The 22,560-nt window shown below is 44.2% G+C and overlaps 2 protein-coding genes across 3 annotated transcripts; one reads left to right on the plus strand and one right to left on the minus strand.

Moving 5' to 3' along the window:
- The first annotated feature begins 1,138 nt into the window (after positions 1–1,138).
- LOC119374827 (coiled-coil domain-containing protein 85C) lies at positions 1,139–19,204 on the plus strand. The gene is made up of 10 exons (XM_049410988.1): positions 1,139–1,230; positions 3,847–4,141; positions 5,135–5,386; positions 6,324–6,669; positions 7,517–7,596; positions 8,093–8,269; positions 9,767–9,817; positions 10,998–11,099; positions 11,987–12,091; positions 16,814–19,204. Exons 2-9 carry the CDS (start codon positions 3,896–3,898, stop codon positions 12,020–12,022), a joined length of 1,290 nt encoding a protein of 429 aa, XP_049266945.1. The 5' UTR covers positions 1,139–1,230; positions 3,847–3,895; the 3' UTR covers positions 12,023–12,091; positions 16,814–19,204.
- Positions 18,692–22,535, minus strand: LOC119374830 (uncharacterized). 2 transcript variants are annotated; one of them, XM_037645035.2, is made up of 3 exons: positions 22,296–22,535; positions 21,320–21,448; positions 18,692–19,475 (listed from the first exon to the last, which is right to left on the minus strand). In XM_037645035.2, exons 1-3 carry the CDS (start codon positions 22,338–22,340, stop codon positions 19,359–19,361), a joined length of 291 nt encoding a protein of 96 aa, XP_037500963.1. In that variant the 5' UTR covers positions 22,341–22,535; the 3' UTR covers positions 18,692–19,358. The 2 variants fall into 2 exon arrangements, with proteins under 2 accessions (XP_037500963.1, XP_037500962.1); XM_037645034.2 differs by having other exon boundaries at positions 22,263–22,518.
- Between the last annotated feature and the right edge of the window lie 25 nt (positions 22,536–22,560).

Below are 22,560 nucleotides of genomic sequence, written 5' to 3' on the forward strand. Positions count from 1 at the left end.
TATGATAGTAGCTGCTTGGCACATATCCACTGTCTGTGGCGCATAAACAATGCTATACAAGGCTATGCCACGCTTTGCCCTCTTCCTTCCTACTTTCGTTCCTCCTCACCCTCATTTCCCGGCCTTTCCCACCCCCTTACTATACTATACTATACTATACCATACCATACTACACTATACTATCCATGGCTATACTATGCTAGGAGCTGCTTGGCACGTACCCGCTTTCTATGTCGCATACCCGCAGAGTTTTCTGCAACGCCGGCCGAACCTCAAGCAGCTCCGCTTGAGGTTCCGCTGCTAAAACGTTTCTTACGGACGTGAACATGCGAAAATAATCAGACAGTGTGCGATTTGATTTTTCGAACGTTCCTCGAAGAGGTTCGAAACGCTCTCTTTACCGGCCGAGACCGCCGGGAGATTCATTTTTTGATGCTGACGCGCGCACGACGCGTTGCTGCGGCGAACGGCCGCCGTGTGATGTTTCGTGATCCGCACGCGTCCATTTTGTAGTTTCCTAACGCGAAGCCCGGTTCGTGATCTATCACAATCTGGGGCTCATGTTGGACGCTCCAAGGCCGTACACTTCTGCTCGAGGCATGACCCCCGCGAGTCAAATTGCCGGGCGCGCTCGCTCGCAACGAAAACAAAAACCAAAAAAGTGAAAGAGAAAGCCGCCATGTTAGCTGTTCTTGGCATGGACTTCCCTCCCTACAGAAAGCACCACCTTGACCGAGAAACCAGAAATCTCCGCGGCTTCCGTTAGTGCATACGTAATACATCCTTCTTAGCAAGAGTAAATAATTTGTTTCGGCATTTCATGCGAGCGTAAAAGCATGAAGTTTCAAAAGCTTTCTTAAACCCCTAGCAATAAAAATAGTGCTATAAATTAACGCTCTCTTGGGCCTTCAAATTGACGTATACAAGTTATCGCGCCATCTATGTTCAAACAATATAACTGTAATTTGCAATATAATTTAAATAATACGTGCGCAAAAATTGTTTTGTTGTGCAACGTGCGTCGCTAACGTTTGTAAAGGTGCGCGTTTATTTTTTGAAGCCAAGTTAGTAATACACGGCTGCGTCTCTTCTCGTCGCCGCACGCCAGATAGAACAGCCGCATACCTTCGTTTTCGTTGTTTACTTTTCGTTGCCATGTTGACCGTATGTAAATACGCTACACGAATCGGATCCGAAAACCTCACGCAACCCGCGACACTTTGGAGACACGTAAGTCACGTGTTGCATGTCCATCTGCCTTCTCGCTCATCGAGCGCAAGCGTGCCTCTGCCTTTTAATTGCCAGCACTCGATCGTGCTCGAAATTAACGTTCGGTTCGTGGCACGTCGTGGTTTGGGACGGTTCGTCGCTTGGCGCGCTCAGCTAGGCTGTGTTTTAAGCCGCGTTCGCGCACTACCTGTTGCGTCGTTATCGTTGGGGGCACGTGCTATGAGCGTTCTTTCTAATCGCGATCTGTGACAAATATAACGCTCGTTGCGTTGCAAACTGAGTCCTGGAGGCTGGTGTCGAAAGTAAGGGGCATAACCCCGCCGTGACAAGTTCTCAGAAGCGGGCGGGCGTAGTGCGTGATCGCTTTTTGCTTTGATTTGTTAATGGTTACTATTTGAAACACGTACGGGGCCACGACGTGCGGCCGCTTGCTTTCGCACGCTGCCGGTCTCCCTGACCTATTTGGATTTGGCAGCTTTCGGAAGGTTTTTTGTGAAGAAGATGCGCGGTGATATGGCGGAGTTGTGTGAAGATACCGGGAAACGAAAATGTACGAAATAAAGCGACACGCACGATGACTTCCGACGGGCCACAATTACGCGACGAACGAAAAAGCCGGCGGCGGTGCCGCAAGTGCGTAGTACACGAGTACGTTGGTAACGTCGCGAACCTGAACCGCTCGTGTTGGGTGACCTGTGCCGTTCGTTCGACACGTCGCGACCTCGCGATGCATGTCTCTCCTTTTTCTCATCTTTTCTTTCACTCGCTAAGCGTTAAGACGGCTGCTCTTGAGGTTCGTGCAAAATTTGTCGCGGCGCTCGCGCGCGCGTCGCTTTTAACGTCATAACAAGTGTGCGTGTGTTGAAGTAGTGCTTTAGCAGTTTAAAGCTTTCTGCTGTGCTGATTCGAGGTACGTACTGCGCTTACCGTTAGCGCGTTATTGCTGGTCCCCGTAGTTGCTGCATGGAAGGTGGAGGTGGTGCTTTCAAGAGCGCATCTTTTTGCGGAGATCATTACTGGTTTCATCGATGCCGCCGTGTGCGCATGCGTAGTTGGTGGGATCTGGTAATGAAACTTACCATTCCAACCAAACTGATATTTGTCAAGTGTCCACCTCGACACGGTAACCGCATGCTAATGATAAGGGCTTGCTGTATTATTACAGACACATTCAGTGCTTTGAACCGCCAGCCAACTGTCACTTCCCATAATGCCCCTCGGTGTTTACTTTGTTAACTTCGGCTAGTTTCGTAATAGATAGATGAATAAAAGTTGTGTATCAGTGCGTGTGAATGAATGGAAGTGCCTGACTACAAATGATGTTAGTTGCACAGAATCAGACGTGCACATGTTGTACATGCATGCTCACTGTACTGACACTCTAAACAGCACAGTGTCCGCTCTTCAAAGCCACTAAAGGTTGCTGTGGCCTTGTCAGAAATAACCAACAAGATCAACCGGCCTAGCAGCCCGTCACCATGAGCTCGTCCAAATTTGATAGCAGATCCAATGCAGCATTTCATGACTTCTGGAGGCACTCAACAGGCGGCTCCTGTCTATTATAGCTCAGGCAAATACACTAGTCTGATTTCAGATCCACTCGCTGGTAAGAAGTGCTGAAAGATGCATAGTGGGGCATATGTGCTGAGCCATGCAACTTGAGAAACACACTCAATCATTGATTTCACCGCTCAGTTAGTCAAGGACAAGCAATCATTTGGCACAGACTGCTGCGAAACTCATTTTGACTCTCTACCATAGGAGCTCCATACCAAGGGATGAAAAAGCCCTACGTGTTAAGATATCTGTGTGTGCTAAAGGGACACTAAAGTGAAACAATAAATTAGTTAAGGCTGATAAGTAACACTCTGAAAACTCTAGTGTATTTAATATCACCATCGTAGGTTTATTAATGAGAAAATCAATCCCAACATTTCACTTTTAAATTTGCCACAGAAATCTCCGATGGCGACATCACAGATTTCAAAGTGCTTTTTTCGTATTTTGGCCACACTGGCTCAACAAAATTTCCTGAAACGGTATGCTAAGTCTCTGGCTTCCTCAGAAGACAATGTATTTCACTTTTGCCAACTATAAACCACAAAAACCCTAGTAAACGCCATCAAAATCTATGACATGGCGATTGGTACAGTTGCCACCCGCACTTTCTTTTTGCGAGTTTTCTCACTTACCAAGTGTCCTCTCGCAACAAGCATGGCGTTTCTGGTATCGTGAAGGAGTAATTTACCGATATGGGAAAAATCGTTTTTCTGTTTGGTATCCCTTTAAGAAGTATGAGTCACTGAAGCTGTTGCAGAACACTCCACCTACAGACAGATATGAAAAATTTGTGAACATGGGGTGTCACTGGAGCCGACGTTTCGACAAGCGGACTTGTCTTCTTCAAGGCTGCAACTGCTTCAAGGCTGCAACTGTTGTAGCCTTGAAGAAGACAAGTCTGTTTTTCGAAACATCGGCTCCAGCTGCACCTTGTGTTCACGAATTTTTCATCTCTTCAAGCTTCCATGTTTCCCTGAACTTCTGTCTTTAGATTTCCACCCACAGACAGTGTGGTCCCTGATGATTGCTGTCCCTCTTTGCTTTACACCCTTGCAGCAAGCTGCGGCTGGTAACTAACCACCCTGTCGTGAGCCCCAGACCATGAATGATCCGGAACACAGCCAAGGGACAGGACGGTTGGGACAAGCCACCGGCAGCAGCCAAGCCCGGCCCCGAGGGCCCGCAAGGCATGGCTGCTGTAGCAACACCTAGGGGACGGCCCAGCAACGAGGAGCTGCTGCGCAAGCCGCCCCAGGAGATCCTCCGCTGGCTGCAGAAGGTCGAAGCGGAGAACCTCAAGCTCATGTACGACCATGGTGCGATGATGCAGGATGTCAACCGCCGCATGCAGGTGAGTGGAGACCGGCACAAGACCAATATTGATGCTGGTTGTTCTGTATTCACATAGAAGCATTTAGACTGGTGTGACACATAGAAGCTGCTAATGTTTCATCACAGAAACAGTAGTGTAGCTTAAAGGAGTGGCGTATCAGGCCAATCAGTATGTTGCAATTACTGGTGAGAGCTATAGAGCTGAGCTAAAAATAACGGAAAAAGTCACAAATATGATCCCTTTTGTCTGCCACCTTGTATGACGTCTTTATCTTAACGTGATACCTCTCGCCAGAAAGGACACTAGCATTGGACACGAAAGTGAACCACACAGAGGCTTCTCTTACAACTGATAGCTTTCTTACAGCAAAATGTTAAAAGTTCTGTGGTGGCTTTCACGAAGCGATGGTGAAAGCCGGGAACGTGTGCTCAGACTACCATGCAGAACAACATAATCACTAAAAGCCGACAATGAACATGCTTTCATTCAGTCATTCCAAGGGAGAGCTTGTCCTGGCGTAGCAGGGAGGGGGCGTTGAACCCGCCACCCCACCCCCTGGCTACGCCAGTGTCCACATGGGGTATGTGTACAACACTTTTTGAAAGAACCTTCATTTCTCTAAAGTCGTGTAGCAGTGTGTGGATGTGCCCTTATACAAATAAGTATATATATGCTGTCTGAGTCGAGTGTTTAGAAATGAGCATTTGCTGGTAACTTGCGTTGTCCTCAATGGAAGTGCGGGTCCAAACGTAGCAGGGAGGGCAGTTTGATTGGCAAAGTACATTGTAAGTTACATGGACAGGCACGCAAGCAAACTCACAGCTAAAGACAAACGTGTGCTTTTGTTTTGAAACGAGTTGACTGCAGCAAGACATAATCCAGGCTCCACCTAGGCCTGCTGGCGCACAACATAAAGAGCGCTTCCTCAGGGGGTGTCATTGCCGATTTGCTAATGTTTGGAAGGTGTTTTTCTTTAGAGCACTTCTTCTTCCGTGTCTGCTTTTGCACCAGGTGCACCTGATGGAGATCCGGCAGCTGCGCGAGGTGAACGAGCGGCTGCAGCGCGACAGCCAGGAGCTGCGCGACCTCTGCTGCTTCCTGGACGATGATCGGCAGAAAGGGCGCAAGCTGGCACGTGAGTGGCAGCGCTTCGGCCGCTACACGGCGTCCGTCATGCGCCAGGAGGTGTCCGCCTACCAGGGGAAGCTGCGGGGCCTTGATGCGCGGCAGCAGGACCTCATCCGCGACAACATCCAGCTCAAGGTTGGTAATGTCTGAGCTCTGATGGGGAGTATCTACATTAGCACGCCACCGAGATAGCATGACTGTATAGTGGAGTGCATTTACAAATTAGGGAAAGTGTTACATCTAAGTTTGAAGACTGAGTGCCTTGGTACAGTGTGCTTGATGGTAGATTGTACAACACTGATGGGACAGAATGCTTAGGTGTGCGTGTGTTTCTCCCTTGTGTCCCGTTAATGTTGAGTGATCCACCATCCAGACACGTCTATGCTGTCACTGTTATGGTTTGATCGAAGATGGTGTACACATGTATACGTTAACATGTATTCTTTTACTAACATTCCATGCATAATTCATCTTCATCTTCCCTTTCCTTCTTACGTGTTCCTTGTGTTGCGTGTCGAATGTGTTTGCTGCTGTGGGCCCTCGTTGGGTCCTGAAGAGTTTCCTGGCTTTACACAAAATTGTTCGATAGACTTGCCATGTAATGCTGCACACTATACTCGGTTACGTCAGCTCCGCCCACAGCCATCGATTGCTTTCCTTCTCACAGAGAATGTGCATAAAAGCTCCATCCAATGGTGCTTACTCATTTTCATGCTGTCAAACACTTCTGGAGTGTTTCATCAGATAGTTGATTTTCCCATACAGAGACACATCTTGTGTCGCTGCTTTTAGGTTGGAAATTTGAACTTCCCGGTAAATTTTGACAGGGATTCTGACATCGCTGCTCAGCCAAACGTAATGTTTTATGCATTAACGACGAACCTTTAACTCTTACTATGCCTAGTATTTACATTAGTCGAAAAAAATTACTTACAGTTCGAGTAGGAACCAGCCAGCACGACTGTCTTTCAAAGGTGAATGGCAGGCGCACTGTGTTTCTGTGGGTGGAGCTGAGATTTTTTTCTTAGGTTGTAACCGGCTATATAATAAATAATTTTTTTTGCTCCACTAGGAACTCTGCCTCTACCTGGATCAGGAGCGGTCGCAGGCACTCTGCACGAACTGCGGCGGCGTTCTGCCCGAGGGCCGTCGCGACGATGGTGACGGCAGCTCGTCCTCGACCATCAACACCCAGGACGAGATTCCCTCCCCTCTGCCCTGTTCCCCTCCTCCGCCGCGGCCCTCGCCGTCGTTGCCTCCCGTGCCTTCCGGCGGCATACCCAACGGCACGGCTAACGGCCACGTCCGACCGCCCTCCATCGTCCCAAACGGGAGCCGGCTTCCCAGCCGAAGCCAGCCGCCCATGCGAACGCCTGCCATCAAAGAGGCAATCCACCGGCACAGAAGCGTCATCAACGGTGAGAGAGTTTATCGACATGTCATTGCGGTGTAAGGACGGTGAGAAAGGTAGAATCATCAATAAAGAAGGCAGGCATGCAAACATGGACGCATGGGAAGAAATCAAGGCAACACAAACACTGTGTGATCTCTTGTCTTGTGTCAGCGTTTGTACGTATACATACTTTTATGACCCTTACCAAATGTGTTTTACTGTGTTACCTTAAAATCCCAAGCAAGCGCCCCACTCTATTTTTGGGGGGATTTGAAGTATCCACCAATGGACCGAGCAAGCGCCCCCCCCCCCCCTGCCCTTCCACCATTTTCACTGCTTCATTCGCTGTTTTTATTCGCTTGACGAGGACTAATAACGACAGTCAATGCATGCCTATTCAATAACTCATTTCATTGGAAGCACGCACGACTCTTCCGCCGCCATCTTGAATTTTGATCCGTGACCGAGCAAGGGCCCCCCCTCCAAATCTTGTAGGATTATTTTTCACCGCAGGGGGGTGGGGGGTGCTTGCCTGCGATTTTACGGTAGTGGATTTTTGTTACTGTACTGCCATGTAATCTTGTCCGTTTTTATTTCTTCTATTGCCCATTATTTCCACATGTTGCGTATTTGTGAATTCTACTACTACTTTTGCTTACCAGCTAGCTCAACTTTCTGTCATTCAGTGGCAGAAATTCTTTTGAATCACAGAAAGAATAACTTTAAGCTTTCATTTCTCATTCTTTTACACTCATTCATTCATTCATTTATTGCTCTGGAACGATAGTGTCTTGGATGCCGAACTTGTGCTTGTAGAAGAACTCTGCTTGCGCTTCAGTGTATCAATAACTTTGGCATTTCTCTCTGGGCAGAACAAGTTTTGCGGTATATCCGGAATTTGGAGAAGCGCATTGAGATTCTGGAAGGCGAAAAGGGCATCGTCAAAAACTCTGTAAGTAGCCTCCCTCTCTCCCTTTCTTTATTGCTTTTTTTGTTTTTGTTGTTGTTCTGTCATTGCATGTTATGCAACCATTTTCGCGGTACAGGGGCATAGCCAGGTGGCAACTGGACAACACTACTTCTCGGTCGCCAGTGACAGCCGAGAGGTTCAGCTTAAACAAGTAGCATGCCAAATTCGACAAGGAAATGTTTTGAATTTGTAATAATTGCATACAGTGAGAGGAAACACTTTCGGGGCACTTGCAGTCAGTTCGCGGGAACCGGACTTTTTTTTGTTTTTTCACTGTGTTGATGCAAATCAACCAACTGTTATTTGTCTCTTGCATCCGAAAATTTAGCTTAATACAGTAGGGTTCAACTTAATAAGAGCTTACTGTCGCTGAAGATCCTGCAGCAGGGACAAAATGGAATCAAAAGATTGAGGCTTGTTCGTTTGACGTTAACTCAAGTGTTCCTTTTTCTTTTTTCCTCTGCCACGTGTAATGCAGCCTCACGAGGAAGTTCCACACAAGCCACCTCAGCAGCAGCCTTCTCCAGGGGGGCTCGAGAAAAAATACCAAAGTGGAATTCCACGTGCTCCTCACTACAGGAAACCCGACGACACCGGTCACGTTGTGCCGCCACCCGCGTCACACGGCTCTGGCAAAAATACCTCGGACAACACGGTCAGTACACAGCCCTCTCCGAGTGACCAGATGGTGCTCGAGTCTGATAGAATCTCGACTGTCAAGAGACAGAGGGATGCTTACGAAATCAGCACTGGAAACGTACAAAACTTGCAACCAGGAAATTGCCAAAGAAAAGATCTACAATAACTCTCGGGGTAGATCTCTGTTGCTTGAAGCCAGGTCGGGAGTATTGCGTACTAAGACCTACCAAGCCAAGTATGAAGGAATAGATTCACTCTGCAGTGCATGTGGAGAGGAGGAGGGAATTGCTGAACACGTGATACTTTCCTGTAAAGAGCTTCACCCTACAGTGCTTCACCCTACAGTCCAAGGCAATGGGACTGAATCTTTCAGAGCATTGGGGTTTAGGGACAGTGAAGGCAAAATAGATTTTAAGCAGGTAGAAATAACCTAGAGTTGGTTTTCTGATTGGTGGCTAAAATCAAGGCAGGAGTCAAATTAAGTCTTTCACTACATAGAGTGAGTACTTCATTACGTGTTATGGCTAGGTGACATGAGCCGCCGCCTGATCTAAAGGGTACAGCCCCATCCATCCATCCATCTTCTGTGGTCTAGAATAATCTCAAAGGGGAAAAAATAGCTAAACAAACACGAACTTTTATGAGCAAATTATTAAAGACCCAACATTTCAGTGCTGTGCATAAGAGAACAAAACTCGTGCATGCGAGCCGAAACGCACGGTCAGAGTAGGAGATGCTTCCACCTGCACTAAGCTCTCTCCTCCTGGCTTTCATCTTTTTTATTATTATTATTACTACTTGTACATTTCTATTGAATGTAGCAGTGCATTTCTCCTGTGCTTTCTCTTAGCTTCATTAACTGTTTTCTGCACTTAAACCTCCATGTAATGAACACGGACGTAACGAATTTCCGGATGTGACGATGTTATAATGTCTCATAGCCGTGTTTCGTCATAAATGTGAGCAGGGTAAGGGCATGCACTTCAAGTGTCGCGACATTTCGAATGAAAAAAAAAAAGAAAACGAATACAGCGAAATACTAAGAGATATAGAACAGAGTATTCACAGCCACATACCAGAGTTGTTTATGTATAAGCCACATAAACTTCTAATTTATTACTCCGCATAAAACTGAAATAAATCACTTTGTGGGTGCGAAACAAGAGTGAAGTATTGCCTGGTATGAACACATCTACTGCAAGAAGTCTCGTTAGCCTCCAGAGCATCGACTGCTATGTATAGAATAGAGTATAAAGATAATGTTGGCTCTGGTCTATGCGTTCCATTCAAAATTACAGAGATATGACCCGAACTCGAGACTATGGAAGTTAAAGTATTTGCATCACAAAGCCCTAAATTTTCGCGTTCCAGTGCGTGATTACTGTGCATGGTTATTTAATGTAGCTCTGAGTGGTGAGAGAACAGGCAACTAGCATCCCTACGCAACAAGCCTGCCTGTGGCTCATTGAAATTCTGTGCTGCATGCAACTGATCTCAATTCTGTTGCTTCCAGGAGCCGTATGTGGGCGTGGCAAGGCCAGAAGCAGTGGTACATGCCATGAAGGTGAGCAGTCGCTGTCTGTCGGAAACCTTTTTCTTCAGTTTTTTTCCTCTCATACGTATTGCAATGGAAGGAATGTTATGGCAACATAGAGCATTATTTCATAACTGTACGATACTCGCGTACAACTTTCTGTGGGAGTGGAGAAGCAGCCGAGGAAGAAATCTGCCGTGTGCACGCTTGCTCATGGACGGGACAGATCTTCCGTCATAGTTTTGTCAATTTCCCGGCCCTTGTGTCATGGTGCTTGGGCAAAGTGCCATAACTAGTAGAAGTACTTTCTTACTTCAAAATTATTCCACACTATCTTTTTTTTATTTTTAAGAGAATGTTTGTAAGCTGAACTTTGTTATAATTAATTTGCATTGGGATTATACATTAGTTTGTTATATTGAACATTCAGTCTATCAGTAGAGATAAGAATTGGCTCTAACAAATCGTCAGTCTGGTTTGTGCAGAAATCCTAGATACAAAGACACATTATTCTAGGCTTCAAAACCCTTTATGAATCAGGCAATCCTTACCTCTCTCCTTGCGGCATTTTAAACAAAACAGACTGGAATGCGAGAAGGTGAAATTACTACACAACAAAGTTTGACAAAACAGGCCTGTGTTCACATTTACTGGCAGAAGGATGTGATCTTTGGTTGAAGAAGAATGTGAAAACGTGATTGTTAATTGTCTTGCAATATTTATTTTGCTTTTTTTTTTTGCTACCTTTTTGAGTTTTGAGCCTCGCACAAGCCAAATAGTATTTCTTCGTTACAGCCGATATCCTGGTGGCTCTCACGCCTTCAGTTTCATTATAAAAAGAATAAAAGTCACTGAAATGAGGCTTCACCAACCTAATTTTATAGTATTTAGTTTGCTATAACCAATAATTTGCTATATCAGTGTTCATAACAGTGAGGTTTCACTGCATTTGTGCAAATAACGAACCTAGTAACAAAAAACATGCAGAAGCTCTCCCACCACCCACCCCCCGGCAACTTTCCTTTTGTTACCGCTGAAAACTATTTTAGAGCTTTAAAAGTGCCTCTTGCATAACGAGAGAAGTGAAGTAAGCGCTTATCATTTTGGAGTTCTCTTGCGCCCCCAAAGCTCTGTACCAAGGGGATCAGCTTGGTTAACGTAGCTACAAATTCTAGGCACATTTCTCAATTTTTGCAAACGCAAAACGCAGGTCCTCGAGGTTCATGAGCAACTGGACAAGGCTACGGACAGTGAGCTGGAGTATGAAGAGCTTGCCGAAGGAGAGAAGGCCCTTGTGCGTGAAATGTGCAACGTAAGTGTCCGGCTGCCGATTGTAGTGTCCTAACATTTGGTTGCACGGCTCTAAAGCACTCAAATGAGCGTAGACTGCTATAAGTTCAAGCTTGGCGTGGCGCACCATTGTGCCGGGCTTCATCGCCTGCATACACTTTAATCAAGGTTCTCCCCATGTTAGGCGGCGGTGGAAATGTCGCCTGCTGCTCCCCTTTACTACCCACCGCTTTCGATAGACCGCACGACACACCAATTGACCCCTTTGAAATGCATGGCTATGGAACCAATAAATAGCAACTGCTTGCATGCTATGAAGGAGCCTGAACAGCTGGCCTTGTGGTTTCAAAGATCGCCAACTCCAGTGCCAGTGCTAGAACACAAGTGCCCTTGCTTCTTCTTGCTGTGTGTGTCATAAATGTCAGAAATTAATTGTGAAACTGTCGAAAACAGGTATTGTTCTAAAACGTAAAATAACCAACCCCCCCCTCTCTCCTTCTTTGAAAATGTCCACCCATAAAACATTTCTGGGGAGAACCCCAACTTTAATGAATATCACTCTTCTACGTGCTTGTACAACACACAAAACGTGTGTTGAAGTCATGAAATCCAAAGTCGAAACAGAAAAACAAAGAAAGCAATTTCTCACGCAACATAATTTCAGCCTATGAAGGATAACTCCAGTCTGCGCTACATCTGAAGGGTCTCACTCAGTTTTAAAACTGTATATCGCCTGAAATCGCAGATTTACAGCAGAAATTTTGCCACAGCGTCTCTAACACCTCGGTGCAACAAGTTAGCTCAGTCTCTTTGGAAAGCCAGTAATTTTAGAAGAGCAGCTCGCTCGACACCGTAGCCGAATGCCATAATCTGTAGCATTCAATCTTCCTTGTTTTGTTCCTTTTTTAGGTGGTCTGGCGAAAACTCGAAGATGGACCAGCGTGATGCAAGTGCACTGGTGTAATCAGTGCACATGAAGACGATGGAGGAGTAGCAAACAAACATACCATTTTGGTGAGGTTTGTCTGAGCTAGACCTTTTAAGAGAATGTCGCATTGGCGGCGTTGCGTGTGTCTGTGCAGTTTGCCGTCAATACGGTGTGCTCAGTGTTGTTCTTTTTTACCTCTTGAACATCCATGAATTTCACAAATGCATCGTGAAAGTTTTTTGTTTACGGATTCAGCAGGTATGTCGAGAGCTTTCTTTCGGTAGGAATTGGCATGTCTCATTGTCAGTGTGGAGGGGTGGCTTTTATACGTACGATTCCCTCACATGCATCACGTTTCAATTCCATTTTTAATTAAGGCCAGTGACGGTCTGCGAGACCACTGTCATTTAGGTCCGTCAAATTTGCTACACTGCCACCTCTATCTTCAGGTTCATGAAGTGCATATTGTTGTTGTCTATTTGATGACTGACCGTCTATGACTGTCGACAGAGTGCAAATGATTGGGAGTTTTGAAGTCGTGTTTGCTGGAGAAGCACTACGGTAGAACGACCAACGAGGTGGATGGACATCTTTCTGTATTTGTAAATGCACATTCAATGTTTTTCGGAAATATGTTGGACACGTGCATCCAATGCATTTCCAGTGTTACCAAAACGTACATGGGATGTGTCGGAAATGTGTTGAACATATACTCCGAAGTATGTTTTCAGCAACATCTCTCAAACGTCCTCAATGCATTTCTAAAATGCACATTGAAATGTTTCCGATATGCATAACATTAGACTTTGTTTAAAAAACACTGTATCACGGGTGTGTGTGTGTGTATGTTTCTAGCACGTTTCCCTAGACGAGTGCAGTGGTAAACACACATTTTCTACATAATTCACCAGTCAATTCTGGGCAGCATACCACTCCAACATGTTGCTCATGAAAGCTCCCCAATTTATGGAGTCCTCTTCCTTCAAGCTATTCAGTTCAGTGCCTTCTTTGTCATCAACTGAATTACTTCTTTTTTTTTTCTCTTTCTGTTTGTCTGACCACCACAAACTTCAGTCTTTCAGTCTTGCTGGTGTATATTTCGTTCCAGGCATAGCAGAAAACACGAGAGCTAGAAAGACTTCTTTTTCACTGTGCACCATCACAACCAGGAAGCAGTATGCCACGTATGAATTAACATTATTGGTGTGCACAGTGTAATTTGTTGCAACATTGTCTCGTACATATATGTCATAAATATGACATGATTATTACACGAAAGCAGTCGGATTTTAACTTCCTCAGCATCGAATGAGTGGATTGATGCATTCGTTCAACTAGTATGAACCGCGGTATACATCCGAGCACACAAAACGCAGTATTATCACATACCGAAAGTACAAATTTGCACGAGCACAATGCGATTTGACGTAATCCTATGCTGACACTTTGCACTTGTAACGTGTGAAGTAGTTAAAACTACTCCAGGGAAAGTGTTGCAAGCAATAAAACAAGTGCACTGCTTGCCTAGCTTCCAGTGTTGCCTGCTATGTGCTAAACAGAATATACTACAGTTCTCTCATCCGTCCATTGTTCCAATCTTTAGTTATGCATTCCTCAGCCACTGTTTCCATAACCGTGGTCGTACTTCCGTCCATCCTCATCACTATTACTCGTGCTAACATGACACATTAGCATAATCACAATTGTTATGACCATCAAGAATGCGCCAATTAATGGGGAGCACATTCATCCTGCATCATACCTGTCCATCATCTATTGTGCTCTCCTTTGTTTTAATGCAGAGCTTTCCTTGTGAACCTTTCCTGGTTTTGCCGACCATTGCTGCCGCTGCTTGCCCTCTAACACATAGATTTACATATAGGTCACACTTAACAATTGCAGTAGATGCAAAACAATTGTACCTAACTTGTGTTATGCCACATCCATTCAGACTTGAGTGACTTCTGGGTGTGCAGTCCTGGTCGTACACTTACTTCCGGTTTCCACTTCCAGTCTCTTAATTAGTTGCTCGTTTCTTCTTCGCTTCCGGTTATAGCTCAGCTAGGAGGGCCTACGAGACAAGTTAGGTCATTTATGTCCATCGCCAGCACAAACTTCATACAGCGTTACAGAAGAAGCCCAGGAAGATACGTTATTGTGTGCATCTGAGTGTTGAGTGAAAGACGAAGTTGTGAAGGAGCTTTGGTCTATATAGATTCCAACAGGACATGCTGGATGTGCTGCAATTTCTTTTACTAATTTTATTTTTCTATTACATTTGCCAAGGTACAATTTTTGCAAGCTCAGGTGTGATCATTCTTCTCATCACCACATATGTACTGTGTTATCTCACCTCGTGCTCTTTTATGAAAGTGCTGCTTCAAGCAGCAGTCGGAAGAATCAAAATGCCAAGCAATCTCCGAGCATATATATCTGTTTACTATCCTATTTACATCTCTGCACCTTGTTATTTTTCACCCCCATTTTGAATACGTTTAAAAAAAAGCATTGCCAAAAGCGTTAGCCAGGATGTCAAAATGTTGTTTTCCGGCAAGTATCAAAGTGTATTTCGTTCTACTCGCTTTACAACAGCACAGTACCGTTCCAGCATTTGCTTTAAGTGCTTTGCTTAGGGTTTGTTTCTTGAATGTCCTTTAGACTGTCGTCACATTTAATAGTATTATACTTGAAACTAGTGCTTCTGTTTATGATTCATCCTACGTGTTGAAACAGTTGAAAACATAAGCCACGGAAGCCACTTTGAGTTACGGCGAAACTCGTTTGTGATGAACTTCGACGCGACAGTTGTGTCATAATTGATCAACCTGAACATTCTGGATGTTACTGAGCTTTAAATTTGTTTTTATAATCAATCTCTACTGATACGTACGTCAATCTGCTTAGAGTCCTTACAGCATGCAATGGAACGGCTCCCACTTTTCTTCTGATGGAGTTGTAATGCTGGTGACAGTTTGAGCAAGGTCTCTAACGATATATGAAGTAGGCCCTTAAGAAACAATACTTGCTCATTTAGATTTACAAGCTCGTTAATTCATTACCAGCTCTGTACCATTTACTATCTTTACTAGTATGGTCATTACTTCAATGAGTACTTTCAAATGAATTTCACACGATTTTGTCATGTGACGACTTGTCAGAGGGGTGAGCCCTTGTCGCTAAATAGCTTAGGAATGGCTGCTCCTCATAATGTAGGTTTTAAAATTTTGATTTCATTCAATGCCAGTGACTCTTTACAAAATTCTTATGGCTATTTGAATTTCGTGTAGGTAGTTGTAAGTATTACAGAATTTTATCCATGCATGGTGCCATTTGATTTCCTGCATTTAAAGGGGGATTATCTTCCTTTTTTAATTCCATTCCATTCGATTTCATTCCGTCCTCAGTTCCATTCCATATCGTTTTTCTATCACAATTGTTTTTAATGTATATGTACAATAATGCATGATTAATGACCTCAAGCACTGTTCAGAATGTGCTTTAAAACACTGGGCACATTTGAACAAATTTTCGTTAATCACGTTTTTTGTTCGTATAAAACACATTTCATTCTTAAACGACCTTCGTAAACATGCAGTGACATTTACCCATGCCATTTAGGCATATTCAAGGAAATCGGCATGCATCAACGTCGGATGTGAAAAGTATTATACGTATCAAGCATTTCCTGACACACCAAATATTCACGAGATGCGTCATTTGCTGTAAACGGGTTTTAACTGCATCACCTTAATGCGCGTACCAAAATAAGTTTCCGTTCAAGCGAATTGCATGAAAAATGCAATGGCATTCGTACGAAGCATGTAGGTTCCTCGTGAAGCACTTAGGCTGTGTATAAGTGTCCGATTTTAAAAGTATTATATACAATAAATATTTTGTCCCTTTGATGTTGATGTTATTACCTGTAAACAAAAAAAAAGATCTCTCTTGTGATTTGACACGATGAACTGTTGTTATACCCTGCTATCACTGCTTAGGTGTGCCGTTGCCGACCGAAATCGAAATTCGGCATCTTATGTTTTCGGTGGGTTGTATTTCGTGTGCAACAACAGCAAAGGGCGTTTTTTACTGCCCGCTCTGTTCGTTTCTTTATCATTTGCCGAAAAGTGCCTTCCTCCTTCCGGGCGTGTTTTGTGCCTGACTTTCAAATCCTGTGTAAATAGGTAGGTTGTGAACTCTTCTACTGTATTGTTTGTAAGGTAGCAGAAAGAGAAGAACCACCAGGGTATTTGTAGAGCTGAGCTGTTCTTTCAAAGAGGTGTTTTGTTTTGTCGTAGTGGCGACTTATTGTATTATGTGAACCGGAATAGTGCCTTAAGATGCCCGTGAGTGCCATGAAGAAAAAAAAAAAGCCTGCGCGATTCTCAGCTGCAGATGCATCGTCTCGGCCCTGTGTTGACGAGCACAGCCCTTTTTTCGAGCCGACGGCGAAATGCATCTCTTCACACAGAGACAAAAGGAAGTGACTGAGCGTTTTCCTTTAACACGGTGCAGCAGTTGAGGGGTCGTCGAGTTCGTTTTTTTGCTCATTAGACATTAACACGTGCAGGTGTGCACTATAGTCGGGGACAACTTCTTGGCAGCGCTATTTCTGGTTATAGAACCGAAATGCATGCCTGCTAGCGCAGCAGGAAATAGTACCTAATTTTATGGATAATTTTCTCATTTGCCTTGCTCAAATAAGTACTGCTACATTTATTATGACACTGAAACAGTTATGGGAAGTCGTAGGTAAAATAAAATAATTGTTCGCTTCACAAGAATGTGTACCTTTTCTATCCATTTCTTAGATGGCACCACGTTTCCTGCACACCTGCTTTCCAAAGTAAACATTGCGACCCTGACGTGTGTTGATCCGTGTGCAGCTGCAGCCTCACCGTTTCAAGAGAAATATACTCGTAATGTGACACTGAAATGTACACTCAGCTATCTAGATGTCTCTCTCCCATTCACATTTTCCACATGTTCTCCTAAACGTGTTAAAGCTGCGAGAAAGCACAAGTGAAACTGAAATTCAACTCAGCTGCAAGCTGCCAGACTACTAGCGGAGTAACACGAATGTTCGAAAACCCTGCATCCGTAGCCTTCACTCCACTGCCAAGATGAGCTGCCCCGAGTATATACATAACTATTGTGAGGCTATAACAGTGGGGTAATGTGGTAGTAGGTCAAGGTTAGGTAATAAAGAGTGCTCACTACAGTGACCCCTTCTTGTCTCACGAAGAACTTAGATGGAAAGAATGAGCAAGTGTATGTCTTCAGAGTTGTCTAAAAGTTCCGTTTAGACAACCGTGAAGTCAATATGACGTTGCGTGCAATGGCACACACTGTGATTGAGGCAGAAAAGTTTGGCCTTCATTTAGTTTAAATGTCTGCTTTCTGCTCGTGTGATTGGCCAGAGGCCAGCTGTACGGCGACTACAGCTGGCATCTGGAACAAGCGTGCAAGCCAAATCCGAATGTTCACAAGACTCCGCACTCAGTGTTCAGCGACCACAAAGCGTGCATTGATGGCTTCCAGATTGCCAACCTGAAACTGAAGCTGCGGAAACGGGGATACGAGAATGTTTAGTGGTTTTCTGTCAATGCCAACAAGGCAAATGGTTGGGGATGGTGGTGTAGACAGGGTTTCGTAATGTAATGCGTGAGGTAAGACAATTGGGTATGGGCTTCTAATCCAACCCATCAACTGCTGCGCTGTTTCTATATGTACAGTCCCTGATAATAAAAAGCTGTAGTTTAAGTTGTCTGGAGTTTAAAAGCAGGACTTGAGGATTTTCTGGAGTTGGATCTTTCTTTTTTAGCAATGTGAGCATAACTGCTGCCTGATACCATTTGAAGCGGCATCAAGCGAATGAATGCTGCAGTTGCTGGACTATAATGTGTAATTTCTCTAGATCCCTTCAGGGCACACTATTTCAAGAATGTGATGATGCTTACGGGGGGCTAAGAACATGTCCATACCCCGCAAGTTGCGAGAGGTTCTGTTGGTAACAGACATTGTCTGGCAACTAACTCCACTGCGCAAATTTTTCATTAGGGTTCAATAGTCTTCTCTTCACACACCATCTCAGCTATGGTCCAGGGCTGAAGCCGTATGTCCCAGGTTGTGATAGAGGAACATTTACTGGCAACAAACGCTCTTGAGAAAATGTTAAGCCGGCTTTCCAGCAAAGCTCATGCAAAGCACAAGAAAGTACACAGCAGCCGTTGTTAACCTGAACGAGGTTTCAACATGAAACCACGTCGAGTTTTTTGCATAAAAAGTGTCTTCAAGGATTCAAATGTAGCGTTTTTTTCTTCTCAAAGTTTGTTGCCGCTGGGATCACGTGCTATTGAATGTTGCAGAGATGAAGAAAGAAAAAGCTCTGTTCTGTGTTGTATCGTGTGATTGGATGTTGCGAAACCGGCGAAGTGACCGTAAAAATGTTCGCGCAATGTTTTCCTTTTTTTTTTTCTTCGCCGGTCATCAGAAAATGTACATACACGTTCGAGCGAGCATTCCTATATATTTCTTTCTTTCATATACATACATGAAACAAACACTCACACATGTGCCACATATTAAAAGAACCCTTGTGCCTTATAGAAGATGAGCGTGTATTTTTTGTTGCATGTTACGGTAGTGCCACAGAGTTTAAAAAGGTTGTTCCAGCGCATTTTTTTTAACATTTCGAGATAGATACTATACTTAAGAAACGGCATCACGAAGGTAGCGCACAAACAGTTTTATGTGTGTAACGAGGACAGTGCCTTACAAAGTAAGCTGCAGATTTTTACACTTCCATTTGTTTTTCTATTTCTCAGAGGTTATTTGAAGTCCACAAGCTGCGCTATCTGTAAAATTTGCGTCACGAAAACATTAGGCGTTCTGGTGACCAATACGGACGATATTGATTGGCATCATGACTAACTAGATTAGCATAGCAGTAATTAATAGATTGGCCAGTCAGATAAAGTTCTGCCAAATTTGTTTAGGCATCTTCATTTTGTCAGCGATGATTTACATTAAAAGCTCACAATATTTTTGTAACTTGTAACTTTGCTTGAGACTTTCCAAGAAATCTGCAGCTGACTTTGAAACAAGTTTGGGATCTTTCACTGAATCAAATCGTGTATGCAAAAGGTCTGTGTGTCGTGATGGTTTTTGGAACACTGAGAATAAAAACCTATGCAATCATTTCGTTCTGTATGTGTGTGTTTCATTTGTTCCCAAGTTCAAACTGAGCAACAGAACAAACGGCAGCATTATAGAAAGAAAAAAAAAAACTCTGCAGTATTAGGGGAGGGAAGGCAGGGGGGGATCACAGTGGAAAAAGCAGCACTCCCACGTCAGTTACTGGATCTTCTGAACGAAAGCATCTATCTGGGTCTGTACCTCTTTGAGGATTTGCTCTTCCGTGGCTCGTGGGTTCTTCTTGACAAATTCCGCTATGGCGAGCACGGCTTCGTTCTGGGCAAAAGGAAAGAAAGCATTTCATTAAGTCATCTTTCAAAGCAACCTCATCTCTGCCTAATCGCTCAAGGCTTGGTGCAACTGCAAAAATATGTGAATTGCACTTCTCGCCAAATGGACGGCATTTATAGCACCAACTTTCTTTACCCACCAAGTGGTGTCGGAAATGACATACTCGTCTTCGTAATCAAATGATTGAAAATCGCGACGCAAAACTTGCATGCGTTAATTTGCCTCAGTGGTATCTCAAAAAACTAGGCTTGTGCGAATATTCGAGCACTTCGAATATTCGAACGAATAATACAGTATTAGAATTCGCTTCGATTCGAATTTAAATTATTGAAAATTTCGAAGTATTCGAAACGAACGAATAGGTGTATGTATATTAGTCCGCTTATAACCCCCCTGTAAAAGCGGTTTCACTGCTGTGCAGGGGTGTTATACCGTGAATACACCTTTCCAAAAAAAATCCGCACGATCCGCTTGTAACCTTCTGTGAAGGTGGTTTCTCTGCAGTGAAGGGATGCTATACCGTGAATACACCTTTCCAGCGAAAATCCGCACTGCCACGAAGCCCTACTTTAAGGTTAAATGAACACATTACCCTCACATCGATTCATCATTTTTTAAGTTTAAAAAGTTGTTATACCGGCTTATATGCTCCAAGTATAGTAAATTTTAAAACGTAACATATTTTACAGGTTATCATTTGCATTCTACCGAAAGCCAAATCCTGCTATTATTCAAAGTTGCTTCCACTTCCTTTGAATTAAAAAGAATGACATTTGCACATGCCTTGTTACAATTTAAAAAAAAAAACGTGCAGGTTGGTTGGGTCATGACACATATGCTCATTTTTCTTTATAATATGTGATATATACTATTCGAATTCGATTCGAAATTATTCGACCAAAATCACTATTCGCTTCGAACCTAAAATTTACTTTTGCACAAGCCTACAAAAAACACATGGAGTACGAACCCGCAACATCCTATAGCTTCTGCTATTGTTTGACATCTTGACTGCACACAAAAGACGAGGAGAGGTGGAGGTACGACGACACGGGTGGTAAAAATTCAACTCGCTTATTCATAGAAAGACGTAGCAACATATAGGGGCTTGTGACATGCGCGGAGACTGTTACAAACAGTTACCCTATATATTGCTACGTCTTTAGGAAATAAACGAGTTGAAAGTTTACCGCCTGTGTCCTTGTACCTCCTCCTGTCCTCATCTTTTGTGTGCGATCAAGATGTCAAGCAGTAAGCACCAACTAGGTCAGACTCAAGTTCTTCTGAAGCTTCTGCGATGTTCTCAGTAATTGGTTTGACAACATTCTCGGTCAATCCTACAAGTTGAAGGTTGAATGAAAGTTCGTCCTGGTTTGGGATTCGAACCCTGGACCAACGCGCCCTCCCCCAGGCTGGTTTCTCTACCATCTCCCAGTTAGCTCGCATGATAGACGAACTGCTCCGGAAAGGCATCTCTCACAAGTTAGAATCCCCAAACGGGACGAATATTTCAACTGTGAAGGTTTTTTTTCCCAAGATACGCACATGACATTTCTTGTAGCTTTCCAATACAAATTGGTAGATTACAATTTTCCCGTAATAGAGAATAGACACATACGGCTGCTCTACAAAATAAATTTAGCTAAGAACAGCACCAGGAAAGAGCAGAGGGGCACAAAAATATTTGGCAATTTTCGAACATTTTTTTGTAATTTAATTGGCACTTAAGGGGCTAAGAAGCTTCTCTTAAATGGGTCTTAATGGCCTTCACATGCTCAAAGAATCACCAGCTCGACGGTACGCTTGACAACATAGGTAAACTCTTATACCCTATACGCTTCAATCTCTTCTTCTCTGGTCAGCTTCTTCCAGAGGTGTTGGAGGAGTCTGGCACCGACCACCGTTTTGTAGAACTTATCCGCATTTTCGACTTTCTCCAGGGACAAGAATAGGCCAATCTGAAGCGCAAACATTCACACGAGAAAGGTCAGCTTTTAAAGTGATACGCACAGACACACCTGTACCGAGCATCTGCCAGAAATAAAGAACGTACACAGATAGATAAGCTTCCTACATAGCAGACTGAAGAAAAACATCACATGGAACATCGAACTACAAGCACACTACCCAATCAGTAGCACCGGACATTCTACGTGAGCATGCTTGAAAGAAGTGTAGTACAGCCGGTCGTCCACACTTCTGAACGGTAGGAAGCTACAAGGTCACGTGGGGTGGCAGTTCAGGTAGCTCGAAGAACAGCATGGCGGCGGATTTAACCATGGTGCAGTTTAGCGACTGATTTGCAACGATACGGGCTGCGCCACGCTTGTGAATCTTCTAGGCGTATGCCTTCCCTTTCTCTTACAGTTCCCATCACTCTTTCTCACGTCTAGGGTAGCAAACCGGACAAAATATAGTTAAGCTGCTTTCTTATAGTCCGTTTCCTCTCTGTACTGTTCTAGTCAGAAGTGTAGACGACTGTACATGCACTACTGCCTCTCCGCGATGCCGACTAGAGCGTGCTTCCTTTTTGGCTACGTCTAGAAGTGAACGACGACGACAAACGAAAAAATATAAGTAAAACGAAAGTCACAGGACGAACACAATAAGAAACAAAAGAAAAGACAAAAAAGGACACCAATGCAACGGGAGCAGCAGTGCATGTAAACAACAAAATCTGTGGTGCCGGCGGACTCCCATGCATTTGCTCCGTTGCCGGGATGCTCAAGCAGGCTGAGAGGAGGGAGAAAAAATTGTACTCGCTTCTCTGACCTGTTCTAGCAACTCAAGATTGTCAGCGCTTACTTGCTGCAGCAAATCGCCACCGTCTCTTAGTAACGGCGAACCCATATCGTAACAGATGCGACGACGACTTTGTTGACTTTGACTAGCTCGACTTGGTTAGGGTGGGTTAAAGCTTGTAGCGCGCAGACCCAGATGCAACCCCGCCCTTCTCTACAACAGCATTGCAGGCAATTTGTTTTTTTAAGAACGCATACGAGCAGCGCAGAGCCAACGCCTCCCGCAGAGCTGAGTGGCTGCGGTTGGCTATGTTACGGCTGTGCGACAC

This window comes from Rhipicephalus sanguineus, chromosome 11 (genome assembly GCF_013339695.2).
Source record: "Rhipicephalus sanguineus isolate Rsan-2018 chromosome 11, BIME_Rsan_1.4, whole genome shotgun sequence".
Lineage (NCBI taxonomy): Eukaryota > Metazoa > Arthropoda > Arachnida > Ixodida > Ixodidae > Rhipicephalus > Rhipicephalus sanguineus.